Source organism: Platalea leucorodia, assembly GCF_965183815.1.
Source record: "Platalea leucorodia genome assembly, chromosome: 1".
Classification (NCBI taxonomy): domain Eukaryota; kingdom Metazoa; phylum Chordata; class Aves; order Pelecaniformes; family Threskiornithidae; genus Platalea; species Platalea leucorodia.
This window is the reverse complement of record NC_138823.1, coordinates 107,733,944-107,746,503: the sequence shown is the minus strand read 5'-3', so window position 1 is coordinate 107,746,503 and position 12,560 is coordinate 107,733,944. Positions and strand designations below refer to the sequence as shown.

Genomic DNA, 12,560 nt, shown 5'->3' with positions numbered 1-12,560 from the left:
CTTTGGAATATTTTACATCTGTATCTACCAACAAAATAGCTGCCTATCTCAGTTAATCTAAGTTATTTAAGGTATTTGTGCTCATGTATATTAGTTGTTTACTTCCTTTCCATGGAACAATTTAGTGTCTGGTAAATTTAACTTGTTATGGGAACTATTGCTCTCTCATTTTGTTGCTTCTGATCTTTTCTAAGTTGAAAACACAAAGGAGCAACGGTAAGAAAAGATCCTGTGTAAGATTTCACTGATACTTTCATGAGATGCAGTAACATTATACTACTAGAGTTAAAAACAGTGAGAGATTTTTACAGCAAATCAACTAACTATGAAGGGCTAGATATTCTGCTAAAGGTAATTATGAAGAATAAAACCTTCATAAACAATGAACATTTGAAAAGAGAATCTTCCTTCCTTTCTTCTATATTTTATATTTTTATTTGAGGATAGATATTATTTCATGTTAACTAATCCATAAACACAAACTTTACTTTTAATAATAGCTGGAATTTCCTTAAAGTGTAGGTTAATTCTCAGTGAATCAGAGATTGAGCACAGCTGTTTCAGCAGCATACGCTGCTGTTTGATGTAGACTGAAGATAGCAAGTACTACCAAGATAAATCTTCAACTCATTGTTCCCACCCATGTCCTGCTCTTATTTTTGTGCTGCTCCAGATGCTTGAGACACATTATTTTCTCAAATGAGAGTTACGGTCACTTGTCACACTGAGCTACTCTCTGTCGCTTGGCATCAGCAGACCCCGAGCAGATGCCGTCTTTTCTGTAAGTGCAGTAAACTTGCTTACAGCTTTAATTGATGCACTTGTAAATGCAAACAGTAGCCTCATTGCTATGTGAGGGAAATAATTGGTCTCCTTTATTGAAGCCATTTGGAGGGAATCCCGAGGCTTATGAAAGTACGTGCTCAAAGGGTGAAAAAACCCTCATGAATGGATACATTTGAGATCCCTGGAAAGATCTATGACAGTGATGGAAAACGCGAGCAATGATGTGTCTCTGACACGTCATCTTTCTTTCCTCCCTTCCCCTTTTTCAATGGCAGTGACGATCAGGGATGTGCTTTAGGCACACTGCCAACAGATTTTCTCCAAATTTCCCATTAAGAAGCAAAAGTATTTACTGTGCATCGTTTCTCGATCCGGGGAAAGGGAGGCAGTACTTGTAAAGAGAATGTATGACACTGGGGAAGCTCCCTGGGTCTTGTCCTCGAATAATAGAAGCTGGAGCTCTGCACCATCGCGCTGCAAGGGAAACTGGACAAGTAAAACACCATGAGGCAATCTTTGTGCCTGTGTTCACATCTTATGCAAGCATTTTTAGCAAATGCTGTGAGATGTGTCTGTGGAAAGAGGTGTAAGGGATCTGTGCATGAACTGGGGTTGCCTTGGGGCTGTAAAGATGACAAGATTAAAATAGGATGACTTATTATGATAGAAATCTAACAGTGTGAATGTAATAGTAAGTTGAACTCAGCCTTAATGAAACCATGAGGTTTTCAAAATTTTCTATTTTACTTTAGAATGAGAACTAGAGGAGGCATTAGGACTAGAGAAAATTAGAAATGTTATATATCGAAGTCATTTTGTGCTTCCAAATAACCATTTATTTACGATATTTTCCATTTCATATAGTGCTGCATTTTTCCATGGAATGGAAATTTATGGAATTTCCCGCCTAAGAAATGTCCTAGGATCTGTCTTGCTCAGCCCTAAAGCCAGTCTTCCATGTGCCTAAGAAGGACAATTAGTCTGTTTTCATGCTAAGGAGATGCTGGCTGGTTCATAATTGCACTGATCAGAGTCCACGTGTGGAGTCAGAAATCCTGGCCTCAGACTGAACTCAAATAGGCTTTGCTGCTTTCTGTCGCAGGTAGGTTTACGTTCGTACTGTGTGCTGCTTCACCAATCTCTGCAGAGTCAGCTGAATATCAAGGGTTATAAATTGAATATTCCCTCAGATGGCTGCAAGAGTATTGATGTCTCGATCCTGTAAGATTCCAGACTTCAGCTCTGTAAGATTTTATATCAAGAGAAATTGTAACAGCATTATTATTTCTAAAAAGAAAAAAAAAATATGTGTGTTTTCATCTCTCTTCTTGTACCTTTCTCCCTGATTTTCCAACTGAGTTATTTCTCAGAGACACAACCATGTATGGAGACAGTCTACATATTCCCTTGCTGGCATTTCCCAAGCTGCTCAGACAGCCTGTTATGAAAAAATAAATGCATTTTCTGAGTAAAACTTCAGGGCCTCTAGAATGTAACTGACAGTGAAGTGTTTAAAAACCCATAAATTAATTTTGGCTTTATTTAGTCTAGAAGGAATAGAGCGTTGTGCACATTTTGCTAATGTTTACGTTAAAAATGAAGGCATGATTTGTTTCCCATGCCTGAGCCAAATTACAAAGACTTTCTGTTGCGCTAAAGCTTCTGCCTGATGTGCAAAAAGAAGAATAGCCGTGCGCAACAGGAAGAGAAGATCACGACACGTATGACATGCAGTCACCAGCCGCCCTGGGATGCTCCTTTTGATAAGAGAAAAACATCTGGGAATCAGTGAGACATCCCAGCTCTTACAGATTCGTGCTCACGTCCCTTGTCGAGTTTTCCATCCTAGAAACCAGTATGGAAGCAAAGTAATTGAATGTTCCGGTTCCTTCAAAGAAAGCCTGCGTGTTGTGCCAGGGGAAAGGCTGTCATGTCATAGCTGGGTATCAAAAATAAAATGGTCTTAGAGGTGCTTCATGCTCACAGCTCAGCACCTCTGAAATTGAGTGCAGATTGGAACATGTACACACTGCTTAGACGCTTCGATCTGAACACGGGAACCCTGCTGAAATCACAGAGGATATTCACATGTGCCTTAAAAAATGCAGTTTTAGAAGGCTGGCAAAATATTTGTGTGCTCCCCTAACCCGTGTCTGCTCTTACGTAAAAAAATGAAGATCTTTACATACAAAAATGTCCTTTTTTTCTCCCCCTTCGGTTCAGGAAATACAGGCATAAAGAGTTTCAGCTCATCAAATTCAACTGACTTAAAATCACTTTGGCATTTATGTGCAGTCAATATACCACAGTGTGGCCTTTGAGTCACAGGAAGAAGCCATTTTATTCACTATGGGTTTTTTTTTAGCATGTTTGTACGTTTTCTATATTCATGGTAAAAAGACAGGAGAAAAGACTTGTGTGGAATTATGCAAGCAGAATATAAAGGAGGAAATTATTTTAATGACCTGCAGATGCCTTTTAGTTTTTTAAATTTCTGGAGCGGCATGCTCCTAGGAGCACTGAATGGGAAAGATGACCTACTTTAGTTTAAAACCACAGATGAACCGAACCTACTTTTTCAAACCTCACTCTAGCAAGCAATCCCATTAAAACAGGGTCTTAAAATCTTAATGTATTTTTTATACAAAATTGCTGTGCCAGGAAGAGGAGAAGACTTTCCGTCCAACACTGGGCAAGGTCTCTCCGCACAGGCAAGCGGCCACTCTATCCGGGCCAATACTTGAGGCAAAAAGGAAAGGCAATGTTGCTTTCCATAGTGTAATGCCTTCACTTTGTTTTGTTTTCTTTTTTTTTTTTAATTATTTTATTACTTTTTAAAACATTTTTTAGTTTCTGTTGGGTGAATTTAACCTCTGGAGCAGGAGAGTTTATTACCTTATCCCGCACTGCCCTGAACACCCTAGCGCTCACGGTAATACCTCTCTTGGATGACTTGACTCCTTCCATCTTTTCTCATCTCAGACTCCTTGGGAAATTTCCATACTGAAACAACTCCCTACCTGCCTATTGCTATCATTGTTTTTTAGTCAGTGGCTTATTAGCAGATTTAAGTATTTTAAAGCAATGCCTGAAGTAATGTGATTGCAGCACCCTCTGCAGGGTACCTGAAAAGGGGTTCGTGTGACTTCTGGAGGCTGCCTGTTCGGAAATTACAAGAGACTATGGTTTTGGGGTTATCGTTACAGCATGTTGACAGGGATGGGACTCAGAGCTCTGCACAGCAAAGGGAATTTATGGCGTCTCTTATCTGAAGGTGAATCAGATTGCTGCTGCTGGCGTAGAGGCGTGATGCTAAGGCAGCTTTGTAGAATAAAAAGGTTCACAGCCTTTCCGAAGTAAATTTGTTGGCCTTACTGCAATAGAGGGGGAGAAGCAGTCTTCAGGAAAACCTTCAAACAGCCCAAGTTGCCTCTTGCTGATGGTTCTAACGCTATGACAGTTTTGTTCAGATACACCTGTGAATCAGACTTACTCATTTTAGATCACGTTGCTGAAGAGATCACCTAGCATAGTTGGCTTGTCATTCAATACAACACGCTAGTGCATTTGCCTATAAATTTTAGCTATTGTTCTCCCTCAAGGATACCATTTGCACCTTCATACTATCTGCTGCAAGTATAAAATGGGAAGTGCTTGCTGAACCTTGCTAGTTGAAAGCAGTAATGTTCACTTACAAAATTTGCCAGTTTCTTGTCTGAAACAGGTGAGGAAAACAAATACAAAAGATGTAAAGGAAAATTATCAGCATTATCTCCATATCCTATGTGTCAAAAATGCTGTCTGTGTACTGTATATTGTATAATATATTGTATATTTTTTAATGTGTAGTATTGCATATAAAGCACAATACGTCCTAATCCTCCTGAAGATCGGTCCAAATTCTTGAAAATACTAATTGTAACTTTAGATATTGCCAGTAACAGATTTTATGAGGGATATCAAGATCTTACTGGTAGGAAGGATGTTAGAGCAAGTCTGCAGTGTATGCACCTTCACGCTTGTCACTTCACTGTTGTTCCTTCTGGCAGGGGCAGCTTGCAAACACTCCTTGCAAAGCAGAAGCGGCAGCCCCTCCGCTGAAGGATGACCTCCCTGAGGTATGGTTTATTTATGGTTTATGGTATTTTACAAGGTTTGCTTTCAGCTAAGAGGAAAAGGTGGCATGCAAATGATAGGAGGTTCATTATAACCGACACACTTAAATGTCTCCAGAGCTATGTCAACGCTGTGGATTCCCAGCCTTCTCTCTGGTTTCCCAAGTTTTCCATTTCCTTCAGTGTGGATAACAGCATAAATCAGGCAGAGTTTGCTTTTGGAGGCACGTGCAATGGGTAGTTCTGCGGCTGCGTTGGGGTCCCACTCTCCAAAAGTGTTTGAGAGCACTGTGCTATGCAAGTGTGCAAAGTCAACGGGAACAACCTGACTGATATATAAAAGTACCCTATGTTCTTATGTATGGCATGCAAATCTTTCTGAAATTTGAAGTTTTATGGTACATTTGACCTTTAAAAATGGCAGTGAGTTGAGCTTCTACTGAAAGGCAGTTACTGAGGTGGAGTGTCCATTTACCTAGAAACACACTCTGGCTCTGTATTACTGAGCAGTACAATTATTTTTAGCTAAGAAGAGGCTTCTTCAGCAGCTTCTCGGTCTGGTGTTTCTTGCTGGAGATGCTAATTTCCTAGAGAGAGAGCTCCAGGAACACAGCCTTTAAATATTGATGAAAATGAGGAGCCGTACCATTCTCTGAACAGAGCCACGCAGAGATGAAATGGCAACATAAAAATACATTAAGCATTTTCCTAGAGCTCCTGGCTGCTCTGCTCTGGCGCTCGGTGGCGTTAGGCCAGCTCGCTGCCCATGTTCAGCTGTAAGTATTAAGCGTGCTAACGTGTGGGTGCCCTGCAAGCCAAACTGAATGGGCTGCAGGTGGGCTAACACAGGTGGCCCTCCAGCCCCTCACCCTCGCCCCCGCTGCCAGGATGTGGTGGCAGGAGAGGAGAGGCTGCTCCGGCTCCCAGGACAGGGGGCAAGGGGCCCCTGAGCCCCTCGGACACTTGGGACCAGAATCTGCCCCACGGAGGGGAGGGTCCTTCCCCCCCAGACACCCGCCCGGCCCCGTGGGATGGGAGCGGCACCCCTCTTGCCGTGGCTTTTGGGGGGCCTGGGGGCACGGCTGCCCTTGCCTGCACACACACACACACACACACACGTGCACGCTCACACGCGCAGCGGCGCGCACTCGCACACGTGCACGCGCATGCAGAGGCACACTCGCCCGCGCACACACGCGCACACACGCGCACGCACGCTCCCAAATGCACACCCCCATCCCCCCGGTGCAGCCCGCCCCCCCCCCCCCCCGGCGCCGGGAGCACCCCGGGGGCGGGGGAGCCGCTCCCCTCCGCGCCCGCCCCCGCCGCCGCCGCCCGGGGCTGGCCGCCGAGGCATGAAGAGGAGCCTCCCCGGCGGGGGGGCTGAGGCGGGTCTGGGCCCTGCGCGGCTGCGGACCGGCCGCCCCATGCGGGCTCCGTCCCCCGCGGCCCCTCGCCGCCGCCCGCGCCGGGATGGAGGCGCCCGGCTGCTGCCGCCGGCGGCAGCTCCCCGTCCTGCTGCTGTGGGGTGAGTGGAGGGGGTCTGGCCGGGGGGGGCCCGGCAGCCTCCGGCGTGTGCGCGGCCCCCACGGGCAGCGGTTTTTGCCGGGGCGTGGGGGCGAAGTTCGGGAGAGGTGTGAGCTCCCCCCTCCCTTTGCAAGAGCATCCCTTGGGGGGGGGGTTCGCCGGGGGTGCCTTGCGGGGGCCGCCCGGAGAGCAGGCAGGGCCTTGCGGGTGGGCCGGGCCGGGCCGGGCCGGGGGGGCTGCGGCGCTCCCCCCGGGCTCTCCGCCCCGAGCAGAGCGGCGGCTTCGCGGCCGGAGCGCTTCGGCATCGCGGGCCGGGCTGCGCGGCCGGGCGGAGCGTCTGCGCCGCCGGTCCCGTCCCGCGTCCCGCCGCCGGCGACCCTCCCGCCCGGGGGGAGCCCCGAAACACGGCCCCCCAGCAAAACCGATCGCCAGCTTCTGGCGTTAGTCAGGCTTCCCGGCTCGGATCCCAAATCCGATTGTGGGGAGGCAGGTTTGGCCGCTGAGGATGGCTTTCTGCTGCAGGCGAGGGGCTGATTCCCATCACCGTGGTGGAGTTACAGTCAGGCAGTTGTAAAAGTGCAGGTATCCTTCAGCTCTTTCACTTAATATAGGAGTAACTCCACTGCTAGAAAAGCTGTGTTTTGTTCTTTGTCAGGTAGCTTGTTTTAGGACTCGGAGATTTAACATGTTCCAGTCAGGTCAAAAGTTGCTGGGAGCAGTCAGTTCTGATCTTCACTCAACAGTAAACCCAGAGATGTAGTTAACTCCCCACGAGTCGCAGATAGGGGAGAAGAAAATCAGGCCTCGTATGATTAGAAGGTTTATCTGAGGACTTTATAACTTAGTTTGCTAACTTCATGCCCCTTCCAAAATACAAAGCTGGTAAACACTGGACATCTTTCTGTGAAAAGACTCACAAATGAATGGATAGTTATATTGACAGTGTTCGGTAGCATTGTCTTGATCTGGTCTGTCAAATTAATGACATCAAGTGCGTAAATTTGCTGATTCTCTGTGGCTTGAGGACTGCTAAAATCTTACCTTGATTGCTCAATTTTTTTGTTATTTCCCGGCTGAAAAGGAATAAAAAAATGGCCAGCACCTGTCTTGACATGTGAAGGGTTTATGCAGTCTTGAACTTAGGGAACCAGACAGTAATCTTTTTGTATGGGGAGACATCCTGATGTTACTGTGACTTTTACAAAGCAAAATTGCTCACTGGAGATTTCTTTGCAGAGAGTGAGTGGGGTGAGGGACAATGTACTTGTAGCTCAGAAAACTACAGAAAAACATTTTTCAGTGGAGAGACACAGGTAAATCAATTGTGCTAGACATTTTTGACTGTGCTAGTTGCTTTCTTAATAGAATAACACACAAAAAAATTTTAAGGATATCTGTTAACTGATAATGCGTTACTTTTTCTTGGAATTGGAAAGGATAGATATAATCAAGAACTAATGAAACCAGACTAATTTCCTATGGAAAAGCCCTGAAAGTTTTATGATGTGAAATTGAGGTTTTTAATGAGGAAAGCCTTAAGTAGTAGAAAACGAAAGTTCTTCGAGTAATGCAAACACACTTTTAATATCAGTTATTGCGGAAGGATTTTTACTTGAACTGAATGCGCTCTCCTCCCTCTGATTAACCAGAGGCCTGTGACCTGTCTCATTAAGGTAGAACTCTTGCCAGGCTCCATCGGTGTTAGCTCTCACTGAGTTCAGTGTGAAGCCTGCCTGGGTGGGGACCTGGACCGTACTTCTGTAACCTCAGACCACTGCTTTCTACATATCTTTCTGCCTAGGGCTCTTGAAACATTATCACTATGTAGAACCATCTGCTATGTTGTCCCTCCTCAACAAGGATGGCAAAAAAGGCAGTGTGTTTGCTTGCTGGGAGCTCAGTGATTATAGGAGAAGTTGGATTTGCTGCGTGTGTATGGGGTGTGTGTATTGGGGGGAAGGAATGTGTGAACTGAGGTGTCACAAAGGCACTGTTTCCCCTATGAAGTGCTGATAACATCCAGAATGGGGTGAGATGCAGAGCTGGAAACGCCAGCTGTCAGGTGAAATCCTCTGTACTTTGCTTAGCAGAGCTGTAGGTACTTAGAAGATATCTACTTACCGCAGGATCTAAGCGCCTCAGAAATAGTGATGTATTTGCCATAATACCAGATTCTTTTGTCCACTTCTATGTATGGAAACTGAGGCAAGGAGAAACTTAAGGGCTTGACCAAGACTTTTAACAGACTAAGTAGGTTTTTTACACAAGTTGTCATTTTGGCATCCCTGTCCAAACATTTGCTCCTTCGTCCTTTACATAATGCCTGCATTTCAGTGGCGCTATTTGTATATGAGTTGAAAGATGCTACCGGAGTAAAGCTGGATATTTTTTTAAATTCTAGAGGAATCTTTCTCAGTATATGTATGTATATCCATATAGAGAGAGATGGTATGATTCTTATGTGGAGCAGTTTTCCTGTGCAGATTTCAAAGCCTGTCTATAGTTGTTCGCGTTTCATAATCCTGTTTCACAGTGGTTAGCGAAGCTTAGCATTTTGGCCAGAGGTGAACAACCGGACAGTTGGAAAGCTGGGAACAGAGCCTGGCTCCAGGCTCATGTTCTTACTTTCTGTTTTAAAGAACATGCTTCATTCTGCAGACGATAATGAAAAGGCTGTGTATTAAAGTCCGAATTCTGTAAGGTCCTGAGCTCCCCTTGCGTGGAACACAGCGTCCGTAACTCCTGGGGAGCTTGGACTCTAATGAGGAAAAAAAAAAAAAAAATGAAAACAATTTTATTGAGTTAAAGTTTGAAAACCAAATTAAGTTTTTTTCCATTATTTTCTTGTGAATGTATCATGCTGTTCTGCAGCTGCAAAGGGTGGAACGAAGAAAGGGAAAACTGTTGTGGGAGTCCTGAATTTAATAGACCCAGGTGGGTATGCGTGTAAAACAAATAAACCTTTGCAAAGCAGAACATGTGATTTTGAAACAAAACTAAAGAGTTTTAACAAAAACACTTCTCTACCAAAAGGATGCTTCGTTTTCTAAAGACATGATTTTCAACACCAGGCAAACAGGTCAGCCGACCCCGTCAACATCCATCCTGAAAGCAAAGCGTCGAGTGTAAATGCAACCTCTGTTCCAACTTGCTGTTGGATCCAGACGTCCTTCCCACCATCCTTCACCCTTTTTGTGTCTCCTGATTCCTTTTTTGGGAAGGCGTTGCCCTTTTCCTGAGGTCTGCAGGGACAACAGGAGACAGGTTCGTAGTACATGCACTTGATAGGGCTAGCGGCAGTATTTTCTGTCGGAGTTGAGTTGTCTGTGGTGACTGCAAGTGGACCGCAGGTGGTAGTGCAGAGCATCAAATGCCGTCTGCAGCTGGCTTGGTCCCAGCAGCCAGGAGGAATGGCGCTCTGTGTTTGAAGGTAACTCCAGATTGAAGGTGGGAAGGAAGAAGATGGGCTTCCTGAACATGATTTACACCAATGAGATCCAATCCTGGAAACCATTTTAGCTAGAGCTCTTGCTCTTAAATTAGTAAGATTTTCCTACCTACATAGTAGTTAGGTTTTTAAACACCTTTGAGGTCTGAGGCCTTAGCTTTTAAGTTTGCTTTAGCTAAACCTGCGAGGCAAACTGTCAGAGGCTGCGAACTGAAGCTAGAAATATATACTGAGATAGACAGGTACTGCTATAGGTACAGATACACGCAAACCATGTGATTTTAAGGAAAAGGTCTTGAGCATGACTGGGTGGGCTTGAGGGGAACTCTGGGAGGTTTTGCCCATTAAGTTGTATTTAAACATTGCAGCACCAGCAGTTTTTGTACAGTTTGTTGTTTCAGATTCTCCCACCTCTCTACTGATAACAGAGATGATTCATGGCTTGGATTGGAGGCAAACGAATGAAATTCCAGTTTCTCCTACCAAGGAAAGAAATACAGCGAGGGGGTCCTTTACAAAACAACATTTGCTACCATCTGTGTCTTTACGGTTGAAATTAGCGCTTGAGAGAGAGGTATGAAGAAAGCAAACTATGTTCTCATTTAGGGCTCATAAAGAGATTAATTTTCACAAACATAATGAAGCCTGTTTTAATTCACACCTTTTTGTTTTAGTGAAAGGTGTCCCATGAACCATCTTATTTCAGAATAGAAGTGTAGAAGTGTATTATTTTGTGTTTTATGAAAACGGCCTGTGCTTTTTTCTAAAATAAGAGTCTCTTCACAGCCAGGCTTGCATTGAGATAAACTGGAAAATATAAATGAAAAAAAATAACATTATTTTAATTTGACTGTCTATGTAGAACAACCTAAAAAGCTGCCTGAAGAACTTTTGGGTCATTTGGGAGGAAGATGTGTGGGTATGAAAAAAGAAAAGAGTAGGAAAGCAGAATAGGAGAAAGGCTTCTTGTCCACAAGTTTTTAGGATTGATCTCTGTTCATATGCTGGCTTCTCTGAAACCAGTCTGAAAAGAGGAGGCAGCTTTGTTCCTCTCTAAAGGCTTTAAAAGAAAGTGCGTTGGTGCTGTTAGAAATGGTCTGAAGGCTAGAGAGGGTCCCAGCCTTTGTCTTTAAAGCAGCTTGATGTGACCTACCATATTGGCTTGAACAAGGGTCATGTCTGCGTAACAGCTGGTGGCCTCAATTTATGCCCTGGAATACAGAATTTTGTCTGTGTGAAGCCAGGTTTATGGCCTTCTGCAGATGGGATGTCACTTGCTTCACCTATGCTCCAAGCCAAGGAGACTCTGATCTGAAGAGGACAACGTGATAGGCACTGCTGGGGCCCTCGCACAGCACTGGGCTGATGAAAGCACATCTTGTTCGCATCTAACCAGATTAAGCTGAGTAAGCAAAGCACTATGCAGAAGCGCCACACCCTACAATAAAGCATCTGTCTTATTACTTTCATACCCTAATAAATGTGACTAATTTGCCCTTATTCTGGAGAGCACTATCTCGGGAAAAATTCTGCAGGCAGTGTGAGAGGAAATACTGTCATTCACGTTGGCCAGTAATGATTGTCACTTCTTATGGGAATTCAGAGTTTTGTTTCCAAATGTTGGAAGTGACAGATTTCTTTTGCATCCTTTTGTGTGCAGAGACATTGATGCTGAAGACTCCAGTCTTTAGAAAATATTCTTGCCCTTTTTGTTATCTCAAAATACATAGTTCAGGATTTGACAGGGTGTGCTGCTCTTGGTCTGTGTGGCCCTCCAGCCTTCAGTAGAAAGGAAAAGAGAGTTCACAGCCATAGGGTATTGCAAAGAGACTGGGAGATACTGGGACAGGATTAGCATCCTGTAGAAGTCATTTAAGTGCTCATCAATAGGATGTGAAGTCCAGGTTTCTTCCAAGACTTAAGCTCTTGGACTTTAGCTTTGGTCTGTAGTCCTCTTTCTTGCTCACCCTCTGTGCACAGAAGAAGATCTTCAAGGCTGCGAGGGAGATGCCCTGATGTGGTGGTGCAAAGGCCACACGAGTGCTTGCAGTCAGTCTCATTGTCTGAAGAGACTTGGCTGTCTTGGGGTGCCCGGACACATTCTGCAGCTTTGGAGTGGAGGGGCCCCTTTGCTCGAAGGGTATCTCAGCCTTGGCATCAGAGCTTTGCTGCCTAGTAGCCACATGGGGCTGTGGAACAGATTTTCTGTTCACGTTTGGTTTTGGCGAGTTGCTGCAAGTGTTACTCTGTCCTTCCACACTCCTTGAGTTCATGAGCTGTTCCAGCTTTACTCCTCAACAGTCTCCAGGTATCAAGAACATAACTTGTCCAATTTAATATTAGAAGATATTTCTCTAAATGTATTTAGCAACGTGTGATATACACTTACTATGATACAGCATTAAGCTTACAAGTTCAAGCGAAATAGCAAAAATAAATTTGTTTTGGCTTTCAATTCAGAGATGCTCAAAGCTTAATATTTCCATAGAAACATTGATTGTCATACAGTATGTGTGAAATCTGCTCTATTCCTATTTTATTTTTAGAAAAGCAGATCAATATATAGTTTTGTTATAAGCTAAATACATACTTCAAAATAACTCAAAGTTAGAACTTACTGCATCATATTAAAAAATCATGGAAATCTCCTTCCTTATTTTTGACCAGTGGACCTAGGCTGGATT

The 12,560-nt window shown here is 44.4% G+C and overlaps 1 protein-coding gene across 2 annotated transcripts in view; it reads left to right on the top strand.

Moving 5' to 3' along the window:
* Positions 1–1,833: 1,833 nt before the first annotated feature.
* RAMP3 (receptor activity modifying protein 3) overlaps positions 1,834–12,560 on the top strand; it is a 59,471-nt gene continuing 48,744 nt past the window's right edge. The window contains exons 1-2 of one of the 2 annotated variants that reach the window (XM_082315936.1): positions 1,834–1,888; positions 4,836–4,904. Coding sequence is in view for 1 of the 2 variants with exons in the window: in XM_082315935.1 (XP_082172061.1) it covers positions 6,375–6,429 (55 nt within the window). In the remaining variant the exon portion in view is untranslated. Of the gene's footprint in view, positions 1,889–4,835; positions 4,905–6,303; positions 6,430–12,560 lie in introns of those variants that run through there. The other variant, XM_082315935.1, reaches the window with a different exon arrangement.